At 35.3% G+C, this 25871-nt stretch overlaps 1 protein-coding gene across 3 annotated transcripts in view; it reads right to left on the reverse strand.

The window, feature by feature from the left end:
• Positions 1-25871, reverse strand: part of TAF2 (TATA-box binding protein associated factor 2) — a 96642-nt gene that overhangs the window by 27297 nt on the left and 43474 nt on the right. For all 3 annotated transcript variants that reach the window (XM_040494304.1, XM_040494303.1, XM_040494305.1), the window contains 5 exons: positions 23321-23431; positions 18280-18473; positions 17516-17655; positions 14372-14441; positions 5706-5815 (listed from right to left, as the gene is read on the reverse strand). In XM_040494304.1, coding sequence (XP_040350238.1) covers positions 5706-5815; positions 14372-14441; positions 17516-17655; positions 18280-18473; positions 23321-23431 — 625 coding nt within the window. The remainder of the gene's footprint in view (positions 1-5705; positions 5816-14371; positions 14442-17515; positions 17656-18279; positions 18474-23320; positions 23432-25871) is intronic.

A 25871-nucleotide genomic window follows, 5' to 3' on the forward strand; every position in this document is an offset into this window, starting at 1 on the left:
TCTCTTCAATGCAGGCTTCTATCTTAAGAAATGAAAAAACACTGTTTAACAGGTAAAACTTGAGAAAGCACTTATATTTTAAATGAAATGTAAAGCACCAGTAAAAATCTCCAATTCCTGAGTTTTTAATTTTTAAATGTATTTTTTTAAATTATTGTCATGTTGGTCTATAATCCAGTATCTTACAGAAAGCTATTAAAGGTAGGAGGATCTCATATGTTCTGAATTTTAAAGCCTTTTTTGTTGGGAAAGGAAAATCATTGTGTGGAAACAAATATATACATTTAATAGAAGCCAGTCAGGTCCACCTGTTCCCCACTGTATACAGGATAAATAAAATGTCAGCTCCTAAGGCCTTTCACTTTTGCATCCTAATCTATTTTTCCAGATAATACCATCTGCCAAACATCCTTTCAGAACTTGAGACTTACCTAAAATGTCTTTCTCGTGTGGCAAACTCTTTTGCGCTCTTCAAGAGAGATCTCAAATGTCACTACCCCATGAACATTCTGCCATTCCAGGCAGGGCTCATGGTTCTGTTCTTCAGGTTTCTAGAGTACTTTGCTCTTTGCTTTATTTCAGTAACTATCTATTTGTATTATAATTTATCTGTTCCTAGGCCTCTCTTTCTAGTACACTAAGTTAACACAAAGTATCTGATACACACAAAACACAGTATAGTGGCAAATTGGTGCTCAAGAAATGATAAATAAATGAATACCTGAAGCCTTTAAAAAGAACTGCCCGCGAACAATGTGATACTTTTGATTAAAAATAAATCTACTTAGGAGCACCTGGGTGGCTCAGTCGGTTAGGCATCCAACTCTTGATTTCAACTCAGACCATGATCTCATAGTTCATGGGATCAAGCCCTGTGACAGGCTCTGCACTGGCAGCACGGAACTTGCTTAGGATTCTCTGTCTTCCTCTCTCTCTGCCCCTCCCCTGAAAGTGTACACGTGCTGTCTCTCAAAAAAAACATAAAAAAAAAAAAAAACCTAATTAAGATTCTTAAAGCCACTAGGAACAAAGATCATATAATGTGAAAGATGTTTGTTTAAAAATGTTTACTCTTTATGAGGAACATTATTATTGTAAAAGCTATATGGGAACTACAAGGACATTTTGGGAGACAAAGAAATCTGAATATCAGATATATATTGGAGTAGGGTGTGTTAACGATATTGAGGATTGTCCTTATTCATAGGAATATACACTAAAGTATTTTGGGAATAGCATCATGATACAACTTACTTTCAAACAATTCAGGAAAAAAAGAGGTATGTATAAAGAAAGAAAGGGAAAAGAAACAAAGTAAATATGGTAAAAAGTTAACAACTAATAACCCAAGATGAAAATACACAGCCATTCACTGTACTATTCTTAAGATTTTTCTAAGCTTTGTAAATTTTTTTTTAAAGTTTATTTTGAGAGAGAGCACATACATGTGCAAGTGAGTTGGGAGGAGCAGAGAGAGAGAGACTGAGAGAGAATCCCAGGGAGGCTCCGCACTGTCAGTGCAGAGCCCGGTGTAGGGCTTGAACTCACAAACCATGAGATCGTGGCTTGAGCCAAAGTTGGACACTTAACCGACTGAGCCACCCAGGTGCCCCTAAACTTTGAAAAATTTAAGAACAAAAGTTTGGGGAGAAAAAGTTACAGGGGAAAATTAAACTAAAAAATGGGGTAAGATATTTGATGTCTGTACGTATGTGTACATACATAGATAGCTCTGTGTGTGTGTGTGCGTACCTTTGAAACAAAAACTGTTGAGGGCACCTGGGTGGCTCAACAGGTTAAGCTGCTGACTCTTGATCTCAGCTGAGGTCATAATCTCCTGGTTGGTGAGTTGGAGCCCCCCAATGGCTCTGTGCTAGCAGCACAGAGCCTGCTTGGGATTCTATCTCTGCCCCTCTCCCACTTGCACGCACACATGCATGCACACACACACGCACACACACACACACACTCTACCTCTCTCAAAATAAACAAACTTAAAAAAAAATTTTTTTTATTAAAAAAAAATAAATGAAGCTTTAAAACAAAACCGTTGGGATGATACCAGAGCAGCACCCAGAACATAAGGCTAAGTGGAGCTACCATACACCAAGCAGAGAGTCTTAGACACCAGGCAGTCAGTCTAGGATCTCAAAAACAGAAGTCTGGGAACCTTGCTTCCAGCACATGGCCATTAGAATGACTCAGTTACCAGGTGTCCCTCTTGGTAACTTTCAGCTCTAAGTCTCCCTAGTATATTTCTAAAAAGAGTATTACTAATATTCATTGAGTGATAGATGAAAGAAAAAAGAACATGAATAGAAGTTCATATAATTAGTCTTATTCTCAAATTTCAATTTTCAAAAACATTTTTTCTAAAAATTATTTTTTCTAAAAAAAATTTTTGGCTATGTTTTTATTTATTTTTGAGAGAGGGAGACAGAGCGTGAGGTAGGGGGAGGACAGAGAGAGAGAGAGAGAGACAGAATCTGAAGCAGGCTCCAGGCTCTGAGCTGTCAGCACAGAGTCTGATGTGGGGCTCGAACTCGTAAACCGCAAGATCATAATCTGAGCTGAAGTCGGATGCTTAACCGACTGAGCCATCCAAGTGCCCCACAATTTTCAAAATTCTAATACTATGTATCCTACCAAAATTACTATCTTACTGAGAAATTTCTGAAACCAGCTAAGCAAGCAAACTTTGATTCTTCAAAAGCATCTGATGACCACCTATTCTAAGATGATCTTTTCTTAACTGCCATGGTACTGTCTCCCTATGCTACTTCAAATGGGTTCACCAAATTATATAACTATGCAAAGTCAAGACATCTCAAATCCAGTTTGGAATAGGACAGAAATAAATAAATGTATTTAATTAAACCCCTACTGTCTACAGTTTGTTCTCCATATGTAAATCAAGATAATGTTTATCTCAAATGACCATATAACCCAGGAGCCCCAACAGGGAGTGAGGGGCAGACAGAGTTCAGCAGGTTTAAGGACTTAGATGATGGCCTACCTCCTTGTTACAAAAGAATTCTCATTATAATTTCTTAAAACGATTACTAGAGGGGCGCCTGGGTGGCGCAGTCGGTTAAGCGTCCGACTTCAGCCAGGTCCCGATCTCGCGGTCCGTGAGTTCGAGCCCCGCGTCGGGCTCTGGGCTGATGGCTCAGAGCCTGGAGCCTGTTTCCGATTCTGTGTCTCCCTCTCTCTCTGCCCCTCCCCCGTTCATGCTCTGTCTCTCTCTGTCCCAAAAATAAATAAACGTTGAAAAAAAAAATTAAAAAAAAAAAAAAAGATTACTAGTAAGAAGATAATGTAGTAATATGAAAAATTATTATGATAGAATGCTATTTTTAAACCTTCATTTAAAACTACGCACAACGTTTTTTCCCTATAGGCCAAATATACTGTTTCTTCTTTTTGTTCAGATAAAACTCTGTAACATGATTATATTACCATTATAATTTTTAAAAAAGAAATTTTAAAAATTAAGCAAAAAAGGGGATTTCCTAGATCGGATTCATTCATGTATCTCAGAGGCTCAGGTGTGGAAGGGAAATGAGCAATCCTCTAACCACTGTCCCCCAACGTCCAATGTTCTCCCAAAACACTAAAAAACAAAACAAAAAACCTCTCCCAACTATTCACACCACTCCCACTGTTCATACTGCTCCCATCTAATTTATAGCTCTGAAGAGCTGAGCAGTAAATTGTTTATGACCACAACCTCACAGATCTGTTTTGTTTACATTACTGTCATAGAAAATTCCAACCCAAAGCAGCAACTGTGTTTCACAGTGAACACTATCAAAATTAAATACTAAGCATCAATCAGAGCTTGAATTTGTATAACCACAACCTTCCAATGGGCTTCAAATGTCTTAAAGAATTGTTCCATTAATCTTAAATGTATATTTATTTTGTTCAAGAAATCTTCCTTAGACGGTGGTAAGATTCTTTGTATTTCATTATGCCTTCCTCAAAGTTACAATCCATCTCAGTCATGGAATCAAGCAGTCTTGTTAAGAATATATTTAACACACTGGGGCACCTAGGTGTCTCAGTCGGTTAAGCCTCTGACTTCGGCGGAGGTCATGATCCTGTGGTTTGTGAGTTCGAGCCTCACATCGGGCTCTGTGCTGACAGCTCAGAGCCTGGGGCCTGCTTCGGATTCTGTGTCTCCCTCTCTGTGCCCCACCCCCACTCACACTCTATGTCTGTCTCAAAAATAAATAAACGTTAACAAAAATTTTTTTAAAGAATACATTCAACACAGTATAGTTTGTGCTACATATTAACTGTTAAATAATCCTTTACAAGTTCCTGACCTTGTGTTCATCCCCTGGATCTAAATGACAGTAATCATAACAGTCTTCAGTGTGACCACAAGTAGCAAAATATAAATAAAACACCATGTAAACATTTTCCTAGGGATTATGGAAACCATTAGAAAAATAATTTAGCTTTATCATATAAACTGGTTTATGTGCTGTTTTCCAAATACTCTGAGGACAAGTTCCATACAACTGTATTTCAACGAAATATCTACTATGGTGTCTTTACTTGGGGCACTGCACTATGATTATGAAATTGAGGGACAGAAGTCGTGCAATTACTTAACATCACAATGCTGGTAAGTAATTTTTTTTCAAGAACCAGAACTTGCTATTTAGTTGTGATTTAGTGAAGTAGCCACTAATAAAACAGGTAGGACATGTTATTTTCCAATATTGTAAGAAGATGAAGTAACACACATACTAGAATAGCAACTGCTCTCTCACCATCTATCTAGAACAGTTAAATTTACCTTTTAACTGAATTTTAAACCAAAACCAGTAATCCAATTTCAACACATCAGAGCCATAAGGCAAATTTTCTTTAAATATATACAACATTTACAAGTCATTTGGAAAAGACCAAAAAATTCAATTGGCAAAGAATATGAAAGACTTACAAAACAGGAACTACATACAGCTCAAATATTTGAGAAGCATAATGATGTCATCACTACATAAATTTAACAACATTTTGGGCACTTGATATGAATACACTGTGCTTTACAAATATTAACTCATTTAATTTTCAGTGTGCAGAAGTAGGTACCATCATCTCCATTTCATAAACAGAAAAACAAAGGCTTAGACAAGTCACACTGAGTAAATCATTCAGCTGAGATGTGACCCTCATCAAACTGGTTCCAGAGTCTAGTACTGAAGAGCACTATTAGGCTATCCTGCCCTTTGACCTCATTCAAATAGAGCAAAACTGTGATGAGATACCACGGTCTCCAGCATGCACAACAATAACAACATGTGCTGTTCCTGAAAGGATACACAAGAAATTGGTTACCTCTGGGAAAGGTCACTAGACCTATTTTTCCACTGTGTAATCTTCTGAAATAAAAATAACAATAATAATACTTTGCAGACTCATGTTTACAGCTCTTTGAACATTTGGGATACTTCCACATAAATGAATATTTTTGTTTCCTCAACCACCTTGTGAGGCAAAATGAGTGAATATACCCTTAGTAAATATTATCATGCTCACCACTGTGAAGGAAGATGTGATAAGTATCCTTCTTAAAGAAAAAAAAAAAAAAAAAGACAAAAGATTAACCATAGTTCCTTAAGTACGAAAACCTGTTGTAAAATGAAAATATTCTAATAATAAAAATTTTTTAAAAGCTACTGCTGTCTCACCAGAATTCATAAGTTTCCAAAGTTGATCTACCAAGGCTTCATTACATAAGGGAGACTCCATGTTCTTAGTAAATGGTGGGTTCTTAGTCAACATGTTTAGAATCTTATGTCTGAAAGATAAAGATAGAATCTTATGTCAGCAAACTTTTGCTGACCATGAAACACATTTAAAAATTTTCTGTAGTTCCTCCTTCCTATTTTATCCTCTCTTCTTACATCTACCTTTGTGTTTAAGTTTAATTTCATTTCAAAGACATTATCTTAAACATCCTAAATATTTACTATTGTTAATCCACTAAAAAAATTCTAGTGGGTTTGTTCTTTCTAAAACGGCCTTATGTACAACGAGGTCTTTTAAAACTGACTCTATGTATTCCTAACCAACCTTTCCTATTCATTTCTAAAATGAGCATTTTATATTCCCTAGAAATTTTTTTAATATATATATTTTTTAGTGTTTATTTTAAATTTTGAGAGAGAGAGAAAGCCCACATGTGCACATGAACAAGGGAAGGGGCAGAGAGAGAGGGAGACAGAATCCCAAGGAGACTCCACACTGCCAGTGCAACGCAGGGCTCGATCCCATGAACTGTCAGATCATGACCTGAGCAGAAATCAAGAGTCGGATGCTTAACTGACTGAGCCACCCATGTCCCCATCCCTTGAAAAATTTTTAAAGACAGACTGGTAAGTAAATAGAAAAATCTTTACATGGTGGGGGGGTGGAGGGAGATCACATACAGGCCAAGAAGTCTACACTGAAATAATAAAATGAATATAAACTTCATTCTTATGGTATCTTTGTAAAGCATGGAGATGTGCAGAAGCATTTAAAATATGGAGACCACACAAAAAGGTTTCCTCAAAATGAGTTGAAATTTAGAAGAGTTCATTAGTAAAAGTATCCTCATGGAGGGTAACAGTGAAATTCCACTACTCAGAGTTACCTCTTGTGAGAGGCTACCTGAACACTTCTGTAGTCTTCTAAAAATAGGGAAATGTGACCAAAACAAAATTGGAAAAAGAAAATGTCCAGTGTTATGAGTAGGAGATGCCAGAGAAAAAGATAAAGAAAAGGAGAAGCAAGGAAGCTATGGCCATAGCCTAGCATTTAGTGCAGGGATAAGAGCCAGGCCTGGGCTCAAGAGATTCAAGACCAAGGAGTAATGGGATGCTTGGATATAACTGGAGAAGAAAGAAACTTAGATTATAATTATAAATGAGATTAGCAAAACCTTAATGGTGAACCCAGGAAGTTTTTATATTTAATTGTTGGTGGTAAGGCATCAAACTGGATTTGTACTTAAAAAAGAAATGGGAAGAAAGTGAAACTACTAGGTTGCAGCTTAAGACACTTAACCCCTTTTGGCTTCAATTTCATGTCTATAAAACTAAAAGAGATGGACTCTCTTTTACTATTTTTTACTCTCTTTACTATCTTTTAGTGCTTTGAAATTTTAAGACTGTATAAAAGACTATTGAAAAGCTATGAGAACAAAAAGTGAAATGGGATTATAGATGTAATTTACAGATGGGTAATGTGAAAGGGATATTTATCTTCATGGATATGTCATATCCATATTTTTGTACCTTTATAAATAAACACAATTCCTGTCCTTAAGGATCTCAAAATCTATCTATAAGAATAGACCAGTATTACAGGTAAATAATCTTGAAAAATATGGATGAGTTTGTTCTTTAGAGCATGTTAATGCTGTTATACTTTTAATTTGCATTAAGAAGAAAACTTAAGTTTCTATCTGGCTGCTTTCCCAGCTACCCCAAATACCAAAGTGGGAGGGCCCAACTGATAGAACTTTATGGTATTTACTCAGATCATTATAAACCCTTGACAGCCAAGCCAATGAATTGTAAGGAGTGCACTGAGGAGGTCTTTGATCACTAAAAGAGCAATAATGATCAGTACATATATTACTTTTATCAAATTAAACATTTCATCAAAAGTTTTGTTTTTCTCTAAAGTTTAGATAATAGAAGAAACGCTTTTACAAAGTATTTATAAATGACAAAACATCCAAAGCAATACTCAGAGGAGATAGGTTTAAGGGAAAACAATGAGAATTTTGTTCTTAATTTTACAGAGATTAAACATAAAAATTCAGAATAAGCATATGCTTCAGACAACTAGAACAGATATAAAGCAAATCTTGAGAAAGTCATAGGATCACGTCAAGTTCATAGCAGCAAAAACATCCTATTATTTCCTTAAACAGATAAGAATTTTCCTGGTAGGCTAGTCCAATCTATTGCCAATCACTACCAATAAGAAATGGAGTCAAATCAAAACCAAAAACATGCTCAAAATCTCTCAAGAGAAAAAGCACAGGACATATGTGTGTCTCTTGAGGAAGTGATATGCTGTAATCATATGTATGCTTGATTCCAAAACCATAATGTCATTCCATGTTATTTTAAATATAATCCCTACCCATTATAATGAGAATATAGTAGTTCTTCCTATCAATGTAAAAAGTATATACATGCACAGAAATAAGTGTAAAACAAAACTCCAAAATGTTAAGTGTTTCTGGTTAAAATAATTACAGGCTTTTTGAAAGTTTTCTTCTTAATGTGATTTGATATTTTTCCAAATTTATATGAGTATTTTAAAAAGTCATGCCCACTGAAAGGAAACTGTAATTTTAAAAAACGTAAACTTCATTTTAGTTTAAAAATAGTACACCTAGATTTATTTGTTTAACAATTATGCATCTAGATTATTTCTCTATCTTATCAAACTTGTAAAATGAACAGCAAACTTTATGAAGAAAAAAAGTATTAGTAATTTGTCAGGTGAATATCTAGCTTAACTTAAGTGCATTTATTTAGTTTAGTTCTCAAGATATCTTAATGAAGAACTGACCTACAATCTAAAAATCTTTTACTGAGAGAAAACTATACAATTAAAGTGGACAACCCTATTACTACGTTTAAAACATCAAACTATCCATGCTCATGGATTGGAAGAATATTGTTAAAATGTGGATACTACCCCAAAGCAATCTACACATTCAATGTAATCCCTATGAAAATAACACCAGCATTCTTCACAGAGCTAGAACAAATAATCCTAAAATTTATATGGAAGTAGAAAAGATTCTGAATAGGCAAAGCAATCCTGAAGAAGAAAACCAAAGCTGGACACATCACAATTCTGGACTTCAAGTTGTATTACAAAGCTGTATCAAGACAGTATGGTACTGGCACAAAAACAGACCATAGATCAATGGAACAGAATAAGGAGCCCAGAAATGGACTGCCAAATGTATGGCCAACTAATCTTTGACAAAGCAGGAAAGAATATCCAATGGAAAAAAGCCTCTTCAGCAAGAGGTGTTGGGAAAACTGTACAGCGACATGCAGAAGAATGAAGCTGGACCACTTTCTTAGGTTCTTAGATGAAAGACCTAAATGTAAGACAGGAAACCGTCAAAATCCTAGAGGAGAAAACAGGCAACAACCTCTCTGACCTTGGATGCAGCAACTTCTTACTTGATATATCTCCAGAGGCAAGGAAACAAAAGCAAAAATGAACTATTGGAACCCCATCAAGATAAAATGCTTTTGCAGAGCAAAGGAAACAATCAGCAAAACTAAAGGCAGCCGACTGAATGGGAGAAGACATTTGCAAATGACATATCAGATAAAGGGCTAGTATCCAAAATCTATAAAGAACTTATCAAACTCAACACCCCAAAAACATATAATCCAAGGAAGAAATGGGCAGAAGATATGAATAGACACTTGCCCAAAGAAGACATCCAGATGGCTAAAAGACATATGAAAAAATGCTCAACATCACTCATCAGGGAAATCCAAATCAAAACCACAATGAGATACCACCTCACACCTGTCAGAATGGCTAAAATGAGCAACTCAGGCAACAACAGATGTTGGTGAGGATGTGGAAAAAGAGGAACCCTTTTGCACTGCTGATGGGAACACAAACTGGTGCAGCCACTCTGACAAACAGTACGGAGGTTCCTCAAAAAATTAAAAATAGAACTACCCGAAAACCGAGCAATTGCACTGCTAGGTATTTATCCAAAGGATACGGGACTGCTGATTTGAAGGGGCACATGAACCCCAATGTTTATAGCAGTACTATCAACAATAGCCGAAGTATGGACAGAGCCCAAATGTCCATTGACTAATGAATGAAAAAAGATTTGGTATGTGTGTTTGTATAAACATACATAAGTACATACACATACATACATACAATGGAATATTACTCAGCTAAAAAAAAGAATGAAATCTTGCCATCTGTAATAATGTGGATGGAAGCAGAGTATTATTATGCTAAGCAAAATGAAGTAGGTCAGTTAGAGAAAGGCAAGTATATAATTTCACTCATATGTGGAATTTAAGAAACAAAACAGATGAACATAAGGGAAGGGAAGCAAAAATAATATAAAAGCAGAGAGGAAGACAAACCATAAGAGACTCTTAAATACAGAGAACAAACAGGGTTGCTGGAGAGGTGCTGGGTGGGAGGATGGGCTAAACGGGTGAGGGGCATTAAGGAGGACACTTGCTGGGATGAGCACTGGGTGTTAGATGTAAGTGATGAATCACTAAATTCTACTCCTGAAATCATTATCACACTGTGTTAACTAACTTGGATTTAAATTAAAAAAATAAAAACATCAAACATCAAACTAACATGAAAGACTGAGAACTTCCCCACACAATTCAAAATAAACACCTTAAAGCTTTTTTCTATATACAGTTGTCAACACAGAGATAAAAGCACTTCTCTTTAACATATGACGTCATTTAAACAAACATATGATTAGAAAAAAGCCAATTGTATGATTAGAGGAAATAGTAAAAAATTGCATCCAATCACTTGTTTAACACGTACTGAATCAAATGTATATAAGGCACCATGCTTATGTTCTAGAACAGAGACCAAAGGAAACATGGTCTCTGTTTTTTTGGAACTTCTATTCCCATGCGGCAAAGATAATCAAAGATTTCCAGCTATAAAATTAACACATATATAGCAAGTATTTCTTTACTTAAGGTTAGGAAGAACTGTAGGATTTTATGGGCAATCATGACTTGAGGGACATTACCTAGTACAGGGAATCAAAGATGCATCCTTGTAGAAACAATATTCACGTTCACCTCTAAAGCATCAAGGAGTAATTACAGGTAATCTGGGTTTTTTTTCCTCCAGACTTTAAGGTTTCACCCCAGAATTCTTCAGTTTTATCTAATTCTACCAAAACCAGTAATTCTGATATATATGATAATAATGACAGAGAAAATCAACATACATTTTTAAAATTTAATTCTCACTGAAGGCCATTTTATCATTAGGAGTTTAAAAATCAACCAAGGGCCATAAAAACAAAATGCTGTGTTTGGGGTAGGAGAGAGTAATGCCACTGATTTTAAGAGAAAAAATTTAAATTAAAAAAAAATTTACCTATTAAAAAAATTTTTTAAATCTTTATTTATTTTGAGAGAGAGAGAGAGAGAGGGTATAAGCGGGGAAGAAAGCGGGAAAGAAAGAAAGCAGTGCAGAGCCTGACACCAGGCTTGAACTCGCGAATCATGAGATCATGACCTGAGCCAAAGCTGAACGTTTCACTCATGGAGCCACCCAGGAGCCCCTACCTATCTTTAATAATTCTATCTGATAAATATGGCAGAACATAGCAGATCTGTATTATGGTTACTTACCGAGTTAAAGAAAAAGTAATACAACAGATTGGTGGTTGCAGGGTGAAGGGAGGTAAAATGGATGAAGCAGATCAGAGTACAAACCTCCAGTTGTAAGTCATAAAGATGTATTATACAGCATGGTGACAATAGTTAATACTGTGTTGCATATTTGAAAGTTAAGAGAGTAGATCTTAAACGTTCTCATCACAAGAAAAAAAATGTGTAACTATGTACAGTGACGGCAGTTAACTTATTATGGTGATCATTTCCCAATATTTACTAATATCGAATCATGTTATATGCCCAAACCAACATAACGTTATGTCAATTATATATAAAAGAAAGAAAGAAAGAAAGAAAGAAAGAAAGAAAGAAAGAAAGAAAGAAAGAAAGAAAGAGAGAAAGAGTAATGATGGGAACAAAGAAAAAAGGATAGAGTTCCTATTCAAAGTATAAAACACACAGAAGATGGGGTGCCTGCTGGGTGGCTCAGTTGGTTAAGCTGAGTCTTGACTTCGGTTCAGGTCATGATGTCACAGTTCATGAGTTTGAGCCCTACTTCAGACAATGCTCCCTCTCTCTCAAAATGCACACTGCACAGCCTGCTTGGGATGCTCTCTCTGCCTCTCCCCTGCTCGTGCGCATGTGCGCTCTCTCTCTCTCTCCCAAAATAAATAAATTAAAAAATAAAATAAAAAACACAGAAGAAAACACAAAAATATAGACAGATGTCCCAAGATACCAAAAAATACACACATACATTAACTGCCACATGGTAACACTTCTATCCTCTGACCATTAACATTAAAGATTTTTCAAAGAAGTGCTGAATTTTTTAACTAGAATGTAACTACAGACTAGATGATATTAAGTACAGGCTAAGAGGTTCCCTACTGATGACATAAATGAATCACATCAACTAAGAAGAAAAATGTCAAATATAATCATGAAATACATCTTTAAACAGATTTTCAGTTCAGATTATAAATAACAGTGCTCTTCACTGTTTCACAACAGTATTTCAAAAGCAATCATTTAAATCACATAGCATATAATTTAACAATAGGGCAACTTTAAATATTACATAGTATTATAATCTGCTAAAAATGGTCTTCAAAACATAATTCCCTGATCTCAGAAATACACGCTTTAATGTTAGTTCTGATGTTGTGAACTGAAAACAGAAATGAATACATGATGAGCTTTGTTTATACTGTATTTATAAGTTCTGTTCCTACCTGCTATCAATAGGATCTTATAAATTTTCAAATGCATGAACTCTGTCAGATAAGAGATGAGGCTGGTTTGCTGCTTATCCTCTTTTTTATTTATTATATAAATATGTACCTTAGAATGGATGAGTATTTTTGTCCATGTCAACCTTACCTTTTAGTACACCTCAATCACAAGGAAAAATCACTTAAATTACAATTTACATCACAAATCAAGAACTATGAAATAATTAACAGCAAAACTTCATACAAAGATATGTATATAATAAGCATCTGAAATAGTTAGGGTTGGGTTGGGGTTAGGGAAGAAAGAAGGGAGGGAAGAGAGAAGGGAAGTGGGAAGGGAAATGTAAAACATAAACCACTGAATAAGGTGACTTAACCAAGAACTCACTGTTACAACCAACTTGAAAAACAACTGTTGGTAAAGACAATGTCTTTGTTAGGGAGCTGTAATCTCTTAGATGGACTCCTCATGCCCAGATGCAATTCAGTGAGGTTAGAAAGCAGTTTGACTTTTTAAAAGAAAACTCTCTGCCAACCTATATGTAAAGTTGAGGAAGATAATTAACATCTCTAGGTCTATGCTCTTGTTTCTAACTGGAGGGACTGTAGGGCACCTGGGTGGCTCAGTCGGTTAGCCTCTGACTCTTGATCTCAGCTCACGTCATGATCTCATGGTTGGTGAGCCCCATGCCAGGCATCTGCACTGATGGTGCAGAGCCTGCTTGGGATTCTCTCTCTCCCTCTCTCTCAAAATAAATAAGTAAACTTAAAAAAAAAGAGCAGCTTAACTGGAAGGACTATAATCTAAATTACTCTCAATGACTCCAATTTTATTTCATGAAGTCATAATCTTAAAACAAATGAACAAAAATTTACATGCCTAACATGTACAAAGAAAGGAAGACAGACATGGTAAAAAATTTAATCCTATTCAAATATACTATGAACATCCTACTTTGCAACAGCAGCAGAAGTAAAGACAATGAAGACTAGAAGAAAGACAAAATGAAAACTGCTATTATGTCAGGACTGGGATTTTCTTCTATTTTCCCTTATTTTCTAAATTTTAAATATTATATTATACTTTTTAAATACTAAGTCTATGTAATAAAAATTGAGATTTATATGAGATAGAAAGGAACAAATGAAATACACCAAGACACTTTTCTCACTTTTAAAACAGACTGAATCAATCAGCACATAAGGGATATACCATGTACAGTACAAACTGCTATATAAGCTTTTCTTTAAATTATAATAGAAGTTGTATGTAAAATTGCAGGGAATAAACTTTATTAACAATATATTTTTGGGGGTGCTTGGGTGGCTCAGTCAGTTAAGCCTCTGACTTCGGCTCAGGTCATGATCTCATAGTTTGTGAGTTCAAGCCGCATGTCAGGCTCTGTACTGACAGCTCAGAGACTGGAGCCTGCTTGGAATTCTGTGTCTCCCTCTCTCTCTCTGCCCCTCCCCTGCTCATGCTCATTCTCTCTCTCTCAAAAAATAAACATTAAAAAAAAAAAGAGGAAACAAATCGTGTTTTTAAAAATGTCTTTCCAAAAGCATATCTAATTAAAAAAAAAACACATAAAAAAGACATTAATAAATGAATAACGTATTCCTCTATTTTTGAAAATAATAAAAACTTGTTTTGTTCATATATAATCTTCCAAAATTATTCAATTTACTTTAGGACTTGTAAAATCAAAATAGTATAACACAAAAACTAACCTTACATAGGGGACAGGGTCATTCTGAATCATATTAAGTAGCCATTGCAGTTCTTCGTAACTCCGGTCCACTGAAAATAAAAATAAAGAAATATTTTATTTATTTATTATTTTTATTTAATTTAAATCCAAGTTAGTAAGTTAGTTAACATATAGGGTAGTAACGGTTTAAGGAGTAGAATTTAATGATTTATGCCTTACATACAATGCCCAGTACTCATCCCAACAAGTGTCCTCCTTAATGCCCATCACCTATTTAGCCCATCCCCCCACATCCCTCCCCTCCAGCAACCCACAGTTTGTTCTCCTTATGTTTGCTCCCTGTTTTTATCTTATTTTTCCTTTCCCTCCCCTATGTTCATCGGTTTTGCTTCTTAAAGTCCACATGAGTGAAATCATGTATTTGTCTTTCTCTAACTTAAGAACTATATTTGCTTCTAATTATAACAAATGAAATAGTAAGGGACAAGGAGGGAATTTACACTTAATATTTAGGGCTATGCCTTAGCCGTCTTCAGAGTTGAAAGCTGTATGCAACTTCTTACATTTTCCGTAGGAAAAGTCACTTTGTAAATTTCATTCATTCATATAGCCAAAACGTAAAACAGAACCAAGTGCATATTTTTCACTAATGTTCAAATCAATGACAAGTACAAGATAAAGCAAATTATATTAAAAACCCGAAATTAAAGATGAGCAATTCTAAATGGAAAAATATGTTTAAATAAAACTGTGTTTCTAGATGTTTAAATCAAATTATAGGGAAACTTGATACCCAACGGCACCTCAACTATATTACAGTATACAATATGAAAAACTGTTTTTACCCAAGTGGTTTCTTTCACTTGAGACTAAAGAGCAGCCTTAACTTTTCAATATAACATAAAATCGTGCTATAAATATACCTCAATAAAGTCATTTGTTAGCTATTTCCATTCACCTTTTCAACAAGTTATGCTTTTATGATTTAAAAAGCTTTATTATCAGAATTTTATTTCTAATATCTTCCATTTTTTTACTTTCTAATGATCTAGATTCATGGATAACACCAAAGCACTTCTCAATTAAGTACTTATTGACTTAGCATTCTTTTGGAAATGACAATATTAGCATTCTATTTCATTTCAGGTAGTACTAATGCCATGAAATCTTTGTAGTTATTTGACAGTAAACATCACTCATGTCCCTTAGGAAAGGTTGGAAATACTGGCATATTTGGTAAATCTCAGAACTTCTAGATTTCACAAATTGGTAAAATGTCAAATCAAAACTGAAGATTGATAGAGGGATAGAGGATCACTGTTTTTCACCACTTCTTAAAAGAAAGAATTATTTTAACCCTCAATAAAAAGAACAAATGACTGTCCTTTCTGAACTTAGCTCAACATATATAAGATACACACTTTGTTCTTACCCTTTTATAATTTGACTATACACATACTTCTGAAATTTACAAAAAAATTATAAAAATTTGAGTATATTTCTTCTATTAACATGTTAAAATTAACCACTCCTTCTCTTTCCATAGTCAGATGAGAAATACAACACACTCTACCTTCTTTACTCTTCCCATATTTAGGTGCAATAATCTGAAATTCTAGATGTAAATTAAAATGACATATTTCTTATATTTGCATGTTGTTTTTAAGGAATTATTTTTGAAGTTTCCATTAAATTGTCCAACCATGTTAACAAATATTTAGGCTCAGTTCTTTTTTTTTTTTTTTTTTAACGTTTATTTATTTTTGAGACAGAGAGAGACAGAGCATGAACGGGGGAGGGTCAGAGAGAGAGGGAGACACAGAATCTGAAACAGGCTCCAGGCTCTCAGCAGTCAGCACAGAGCCCGACGCAGGGCTTGAACTCACGGACCGCGAGATCATGACCTGAGCTGAAGTCGGACACTTAACCGACTGAGCCACCGAGGCGCCCCTCGGCTCAGTTCTTTATTTTACAGGCATAGTCACATTTCACATTTTCACCAATCTTGAGTTATAATGTGATTCACTTCCAGGTCAGCTGGGAATTCTCTGGGAATTTTAAGAATGTTACATAGGAGATGTACATCTAAGTCTTTAATCTAAGTCTACGTGAGTAACAACTGGGCAAAAAAGAGAATGCAGGATTGCAGTTTTCCCTAAACATTATGTTAGCTATTTGTTTATGGTCTTTTGAACTCTTCATATTGTGAAGAAGTCACAGGTTACATTATTCTTCTATCCTATATAATAACTGAGTTCTGATATTCCTAAGAACTTACACATTCTTTCCCTAACCTTCAAATTTTAAATTTTATCAGACTCTGGCTTAGGAAGTTTCATTCATACCCTTTCTTAGTACTCTATTAATTTTCTGGATTATTGCTTTTCTTCTACTCGCTCTATTCTTTATGACTTATTTTTAATATTTTCATCTCTTTATTTTTCTGCCCTGTATCTTTTTAAATGTTTTGGATATATAATATTGTTTTACTCATTTTTTGGTCTTATGTTTTCTTCAACTTCACAAAGCCTTGCCTAATCCCCCTATGGAGACTTCTGTGTACGTATCTTGTTCTACTTTCACAAACTTTTGAAAGGCACAAGATGTTTTCTTGAGTGCTTAATTAGAAATTTCCCCAAAATCTTCTTCTAGTTTAATAACATGGAATTAAACCTATAGAATGATACACTGATTTCTTAAAAGACCAAAGATATCTGTAATTTTATTATTTTCTATCACTTATTAATTCTTATAAAAGTTCTACATTTATCAAAAATTCTTTCAATTTAAAATTTAAATCTCATATTGTTTGTAATATGCAACCCCAATAATGAAGACAGCTTTAAATAGTAAACATTTCTGAAATGATATGAGCATATACATACACACACACACACACACACACACACACACACACACACACACACATTTATTTATTTATTTATTTATTTAGAGAGAGAGAGAGAGCGAGCATGAACTGGGGAGGGACAGAAAGGGGGGCAGTGGGGGAGACAGAGGATCCAAAGCAGGTTCTGTGCTGCCAGCAGAGAGCCCAATGCAGGGCTTGAACTCAGGAACTGTGATACCATGTCCCGAGCTGAAGGCAGACGCTTAACTGACAGAGCCACTCAAGGACCCTGAGCATATATTTCTAAAGCATTACCTTTAGTATAATCAACGACTGCTTCCAAAGCTGCTATCCTAATGTCCACAAAGTGTCCATACTCGGCATAAGACTTAAAAAGAGCGGGATCACTTGGCACATGTCCATTCTTCTGAAGCACTCTTATGGCTCTCAAACAACTAGGAAACATAGTATTTACAGTTAAATATTTTTATAAAAGTATTTTGTATCAAACTTATTTCCCAGGCATTAGGAATTAATCTCTAACAGTAAACTGAAACACTGATATGATTTGAATCCATCTTTTTAAATTTTGTAGCATTAATTTTTTGCAGTAATTTAGTCGATAACATATATGGAAAGTGAGAACTGGTGGTGATGTCTGAACCAGTGAATCAACTTTTTAGCAAACTCCTAAAAAAATAGAATTTTTTGATAGCCATTTATGAACAAGTTGACAGAAGTGAAAAGGCATCTAAATAAGCTTAACAACAGAGATGTTTATACTGTATCCAATGGGATAAAAAGAGTATGCAGACATCCAAAATAATGCTTATGAAGAACTTCTGAAGATATGACAAAGTGTTTATGATATAATTCAAAAACTACATATACAACATCTGTCACATAATTAAAAAATGTATTTAGTTACAAGAGGAAAATTTTAGAAGGCTATTCTCCAAAACAGTAATAATCTGTGATGGTACAATCATATAGCATTTTAATTTTCTTTTATATCCTAAGTTCCTACAATGAGAATAAATTTCTCTTATAGTTATAAAAGCAAGTAACTTTCATCATACCTGACAGTGATAGTATGTCTATAACTTGGAAGAAGTTTTTCCATATTCAAAAACCTGGTGATTTCTTCAAGAATAAGTCGCACATCTGGATTTAAGTTGTCCAAAGTTCGAACTTCATTATTCACACTGACTGCAGGCGTAACAGAGTTGGCAAGGGCATCAATCATTTCTGCACGATAATAATTATCTGAAAACTAAGCCAAAAATGATCACGAGAAAACAAAATTCACACTTCTGTTCAAAATTAATAAAATATTTACAACTTCAGAACGTAACTTATCTAAAAAGACAAGCAAGTTCTCTGGGAATTATTTATGCCTTTTGTGTAGTTGTACGTTGGGAGAAAGAGTGAAAGAGACTCACTAATTAGTAATACGTTAGTTTACTCAACTAGTATTTACCACATGTGAGGCACTCTTACAGTCACCTAGCTAGATTCCTCTACAAGGAAGACAACGCTCCACGAATGCTACTGGTAACACAGAACTTGAAATCAGCTATTAACTCTACTCTTACGTATAAATTTATAATCAAGGATCACCAGATATCAGGAAAGCATCAACATAAAAAAGAAAGACCAGAACAAACAAAAGGTAAGAAATAACTTAGTGGAAAAAGAGTTTGCAAGGAAAAGAAGGGGAAAAAATCCCAAAACTATCATGAACATCATTTGAGAAATAACTAATGGTATGCCTTCCAATAGCATAACATATTTTAAATGTTTTTATTGCTTATTTACTTTTGAGAGACAGACAGAGGCAGAGACAGAGCATGAGTTGGGGAGGAGCAGAAGGAGACACAGAATCCGAAGCAAGCTGTCGGCACAGAGCCCAACACGGGTCTCAAACTCCTGAACAGTGAAATCATGACCTGAGCCGAAGTCAGGCGCTTAAGGGACTAAGCCACCCAGGCGCCCTGCAATAGCATAACTTATTTTAAAAAGAAAGAAATATGCAGAGATTCAGAATCAAAGTAAATTGGAATATAACAGTGGGAAAAAAAACTCCTGAAATTCTAAGCAAAAAGGCAGATCTAAAGTAGAGAGAAAAGGAAAGTAGAGGGCTGATGTAGAAGACATACAAATGCGAGTTCTAGCAAGAGAAGGCAGAGAAACAGGACAACCATCCAAAAAATACTAATTTCTAAATCCATATCCCAGTCAATTCCCAGAGAAGCAATGTATTGAAAGGCAATCTGGGTGTAGCTTGATTTAAACTCAGCAAATCAGATACTTTAGCCTAGGAATTTGAATATGGAGCAAGCAAATTCAATTTTATCATCAGTGTTGGGAGTATGCTGTGGCAACGCAAGCTACCAGGAGACAGAAGAGGAACAACTGCCCCTGTGACTTCCACCATGGAGCCAGAAGGCCACAGGGACATATGTAATGACAGAATCCCTACACATTCTATGTTTAGATACTGGGCAAAAAAATAAAATAAACAACAAATAAAAAAAAAAATACTCCACACCTGTTCACTCTGAACAAAGTTTTGTTTTCAAATCATTTTAATGACTGCAAAATTAATCACTGAAGCTTCAGTCTCGAAGTCCTATTTCTTTCCTCCAGGGCCAGAGAAAACAGTCATGGACTTATGTCATGCTAATTTTGTTTTAACATTTTGCATTTATCAACTTTTTATTTTCCAGGTTCTAAGCCTTGTTTCAAATTCTGAAAGACGATTTCTTTTAAAAAAAAAATTTTTTTTTAACGTTTATTTTTGACAGAGAAAGAGGGAGAGAGACACAACATGAGCAGGGGAGGGGCAGAGAGAGAGGGAGACATAGAATGTGAAGCAGGCTCCAGGCTCTGAGCTGTCAGCACAGAGCCTGAAGCGGGGCTTGAACTCACAGACCACAAGATCATGACACTCAACCGACTGACCCACCCAGGCACCCCACCCCGAAAGACCATTTCTATTCAGAGATTATTCAAATTATATTTATACATTTTCTTCAAGTATTCTGATTGCTTCGTTGCTACCTCTGATAACTACTTTGCCAACCAAGCAGGAGCCCATTTATTTAACTGTTGTTTCTGACCAAAGTATTCAGATCACAGAAATAACTTACAAATTAAAAATGACATGGAAGCGTGGGTGAAGGAGGAAAACCAAGATTTAACATTTATCCCTCAGACCACATCCAATTCTCACAGCTACTATAATCTTAATTGAACAAGCGAGATAATCTGATCACCTCAAGGTTTTAAGAGATGAGGAAGAAGAAGTAATATGTAGAACACACATGGGGCAGCAGACATTCAAATACAGCAAAAATTCCTTAAAAAACAAAAAAACCCGAAGGCATCAATATCAGTGTGTTACAGCAAAGACTGTCGGATGTTAACAATGACCCTTTGGAATCAGGAATAGTTCAACCCATTTCTGTGTACCACACTTGAAAAAACAGAAATTTCAGAAACATGTGATTTATTAGAAATACGAATATATGCATAAAAGATTATCATATAAAATGGCTAATAACTAGGCTTCAAAGGGATTAAATTTTAGTCTTCTTGAAAACTAACTCATCCGGAATACTGAATTTTATGTTCTGCCAATTAATGAGATGTTGAAAAATTTTTTTAAATATTTCCCCCCCGCCGCCCCGACACTCAACTTCTTTTTGGCATTTAATGTTTTGTATCTCTAATTTTACTTGTAGAAACCCTGTCATTTCTTCTCATGCACTTTTAAAATTTTATATCTATGTAGTGAAACTTAAAAAAAAACAAATCCTTAACCAAAGCCCTCAGTAATAAATCATTTGTGGTTGGAAGTGAGGTGCTTTAAAAAACAGATAAAACGATTGATGCAATATTCTTAGGGATCCATCTAATCGCAACTGTTCTTAAAATTTTAATCCATTAATCTATAGATCTTTAAACGACAACCAAGTCTTTTTTTCCCAACCGCAATTTTTAACAGAATAAGTTTTGATATCAGACAGATCTGGGTTTAACTCCTGGTTCAACTCCTGGTTCTGCCACACACTTGACCTATTACCCTAAGTAAATCTTTATTAGCTTCTATCTCCTCACATGTAAATTGAGATAATAGTATCTATCTCACACATCTGATGCTAATCTTAATTTATTGCCACTAACCATAACACCTGATTAGCCTGCTCAAGATTAAAACAGATTGAGTCTTACATTGTTCTGCGAAAAATAATGAAGTATAAAGTTTAGTAATCTATCACTATGCTGCACCTTAAAAAATCATTAATGACATATATGATTGCATCATGTAAAACAGCACGGTATACTAAAAAGATCGTCACACAGATGGGCAGCAGCAGCACATAGCACAATTCCCAGATTATACTTGCTGTGTAATCTTAGACTCTCGACCTCTGTGGTTTGCTTTCATTTGCCAACTACAGAATAAGTAAGGTTTAAAAGAATTAAGGTAAGTGAAATCACTTCACAAAGTACAAGTACTGTACTGGGGCCACCATGATTTAAATTACATAAACACCCCCAAAACAAGAAAACTGACATAAACAAATGCACAAAGTATTTCCCCATTCCATCTTAATATAATCTGATTTGATATCATCCAAAATCCTAACGTTGTATCTTCAGTAAAAGAAATTCATGTGCTGAAGAAAGGAATGTTATAAATGACAAGTCAAAACAAATCAGTAGACTAGGAACAAATCTTACAAAAATTTTTTAACAGTATTCAAAAATGGAAAGAAAAAGTCTATCAACTATAATGTACTTTTAAAGCACTGATTTTTTTTTTTTAATTTTTTTTTTTCAACGTTTATTTATTTTTGGGACAGAGAGAGACAGAGCATGAACGGGCGAAGGGCAGAGAGAGAGGGAGACACAGAATCGGAAACAGGCTCCAGGCTCTGAGCCATCAGCCCAGAGCCCGACGCGGGGCTCGAACTCACGGACCGCGAGATCGTGACCTGGCTGAAGTCAGACGCTTAACCCACTGCGCCACCCAGGCGCCCCTAAAGCACTGATTTTTTTAAAGATTCTTTTTAGCTTAAATCTTTGTTATTCTACTATGCTGAGGAAAAATTGGTCTTCTTGACTTTCGTTAATAATCACCATTTTTAATAAACATACTTATCACTTTTTCTTTACTCTTGTAATGTCTCATTAAACTTTCCATGAATTTGACTTATCCTACCAGATACATGTTTATATATCCTGTTCCCTCTTCCTAGAATAACCTTCCAAGACTGTCCCCATTCACAGACTGGGAAAAATCCTATTCATCTTTATGACTCAGTTTGAGGGTCATCACTTACATATAAAACTTCCCTGAGTCATTCTCTCTATAGCCTTGGAAGGTACCAGAAAACCGAATTCTCCTAGAAAACTGTGTATATGTATTTCCACTATGGATGACTGTTGCTGTTTTACTTGTCTGATTTCTCCATCAGGTGGAATCTGTGAGGGTCCAGAATCAGACTGGGATATACAGCAGTTGATCACTAGATATTTAATGAATAAATGAAATTCTGGACAGCACTTACCATCTCTTCCTTCTATTTAAACACAGTACACTGCCTAGCATAGCATATAGCCTCAAAAACATTTGCTGATTGTTATAATAACAAGATAAAATGAATAGCACTCAATAGCTGTTTGCAAATAAATAAATTAATAAACACATACTGTGGTAAAAAAACAAAAGAGTTAAATTCATCAATGAACAAGTTATTCCAAGAGGAAACTGTTTTCTGTGCATCCCATGGTAAAAGAAAAAAGGAATAAAAATAAAATTGGGTTGTCAGACTTCACCAAAGCAAGTTTTACTTGGCTCCCTTAAGTTTGATACACTAATAGCTCCATCTTATAACAGGTATGAGGAACATTAAAAAAACAACAACAAAAAAAAAAAACCAAAAAACTAATCTTGGGTTGTTTTCCACTGGTCATTGTAATAAATCACATTTGTATGTTTCTAACTGTAGAAATTTTAAGTACCATGGACTCAACAATGATTTCACAGTCTATTCTTTAAAAATCAAACATCACTAGGTAGGTTTTATAATATTCATTAAAGTATCTTACCTTATTTTTTCTGTTGTCATTGTACTTGATTAAGTCTAAAATGAACGTTAAGACTTCTTTGGGACAAAGGTTGTGAACATCTCTCAATAAAGCCATTGCAACTGGCATAGTCTACAAAAAAAAAAAAAACAAAAACAAACTTTTTTAAGCATATAACCTAACTCTTTCGTTACTACAATTCACTGAAATATCTGGATGGAGCCTAACCCAACCCTTCTAATTCCCACCCCCTCCCACTGAGAACATGGACACTGCAACCAAAGAGCCGAGAAGCAAACCAAGGGAACTGCACTCTGTCACCTGTGCGCCTTTGTCTTCATTTGTTAAACTATAGGTAATATAAATCCTATAAATCCTATAAATCCAGTGGAAAAGGAAGAGGTTTTAACACCAGAGAGACTACTATTCAACTCCTACTCTACTTCCGAGATGGATGATTTTAGCTAGTTGCTGACTTGAAAGCTTCCTTTCCTCACAACCGTTTTTAAGATGAAAGGATACAGCAGCTGAACGCCTATGACAGTTAGTAGAGTTCAATCATCAGTCCAAGAGACATTGATTCTGCAGCACCACCTCACTGTAAACCTAAAGAAAAATGGTAAATTATCTAAAATCCAGCCTAAGTTCCCCTTTCCAAATTTTTGTAGGCAATTTTTCTAAAGAAGTGAAACCTGACTCACACAGCAGTAACCTTTACCAGTAAAACAAAACTATTTAAACTCAAGATGGAGCCACACCTGAATAGTCATCAAAGTCCTCAGTGTGCAAGGAGATCTGGACTATGCTCATCTGATTCAAGATAGTCAAATTTTCCAAACAGAGGGACAAATAGGAGGGTGGCTCCTTTGCTTGCATGAAGGACCAGAAGCAACAGGATAGTCAGTGTTACAACAGCGCAACAAAAGACACCGTTAATGCTCTAAGAACAACAATTGCTATAAAATAATTTATTTTCCAAGAAATACCTTTCCTATGCCTGTTCTGCCCTTCTGGGACTCAAGTTTGGTTTAGACAGTAATCTTTTCTCTCTCTTTTCTGCCACTCAAAGTATTATGTGAAAGATAAACTGTTCTAAACGCATTAGTTTCCCAATGTTTTTGATGGCAACCTACAGTAAGAAATATATTTACATCCCAGTCTACACACACATAAATGTCACGTATACTAACTAAAAAAATAAAACCAAAAACCCCTTATGTTTATTATATGTGCTACATTCTGATACTGCCTACCATTTTATTTAAAAAGCAAACAAACCAAAACTTCCTAAATGATCTCATTCCCCACACTAATGGGACACAACTCCCAATATGAAACACCAAACTAAGGTATACAGACACACAATGGCACAATGGAGGGGACATATTGGGAAGACACAGAAATTAATTTGTTTTCATACCACAAATTCGTGAAATGGCAACAGAGAACTGAGCAACAAGTAGTACAGAATGTTCAGTTGTGTAAAATAACAGGATGTCACAGACTACTTTGATTACACCAATACTGGCTTTCCCCAAACCTGGCTCATTCTGAATCTGTTCTGCTGATGAAATTCACTATAATTATATCGTAACTTCTACTCTCAGCAGGTGTCTCAATGTTGCTGGGTAATCTTTTACTTCTGCCTCTATCATACAAAATCTCACCTTACCTAATATCCCCCTCAGCATCTACCATTTCACTTCCTCTCAGTCTGCTTTCCACCTGCCTCAGAAAAAGGAATGTTCTTATCTCTTCTAAAATGAACTCCCGACTATGTCCCACCCTCTGCTCGTATCTTCAGAATTTACACTGCGCCTGCTCTTTTATATGCTGACTTGCTTCCACTTGAATATTTCATCTCTCCCTTTCCAAAGATACCTTTCTCTGTGCCAAACATGCCTCAAGTTTCTTCTCCCTTTATACAAAACAAACCCAAAATGTCCCTTTCTCAGCACTGCTTTATCCTCAACATGTCTTTCTCATACTCTTCAACACCAAAATCATTAAATAGGCTTCATTAGTTTTTTCTATTTCAACTTCACTCTTCCTTCTAGTCTGATCTACTTAATCTCACCTCTGCCTTCATTATTGCTTTAAATTACTCAAAACATTTCACAAATGATTTGCAAATTGCCCAAATGCTGACAACCGTTCCATTCCCATATCCCTTCCTAAAACAGTGACACCATCACACCACTTTGACTTTCTAGATTACTATTTATAAAAAATTTACTATGCGATAAATATAGTATAAAATGCTTTACATACTTGATTTATTTAATTCTAAAAAATATAAATTTTACAACTGAGTAAACTGAGGCTCAAAGGGTTAAGAAACTTGTCCTCATGAAAACTGAGAGCAGAGCTGGGACTGAAACCAGAGATGGATACTGTACTGGTCTGTCTCAGAAGGGCTGTCCACATTCTAGAAGGAATGCCATTAGAAGGCCTTACCCATACCTCGGTCCACCATGTAACCAACCAAAAAGTCAAATTATCCATTTTTATGTACTTTAGTATAAATGTGGATACAGAATTACTTACACACAGCTCATAAATTCTATGAACA

The sequence above is a fragment of the Herpailurus yagouaroundi genome, unplaced genomic scaffold (genome assembly GCF_014898765.1).
Source record: "Herpailurus yagouaroundi ecotype Mexico unplaced genomic scaffold, PumYag 186, whole genome shotgun sequence".
Classification (NCBI taxonomy): domain Eukaryota; kingdom Metazoa; phylum Chordata; class Mammalia; order Carnivora; family Felidae; genus Herpailurus; species Herpailurus yagouaroundi.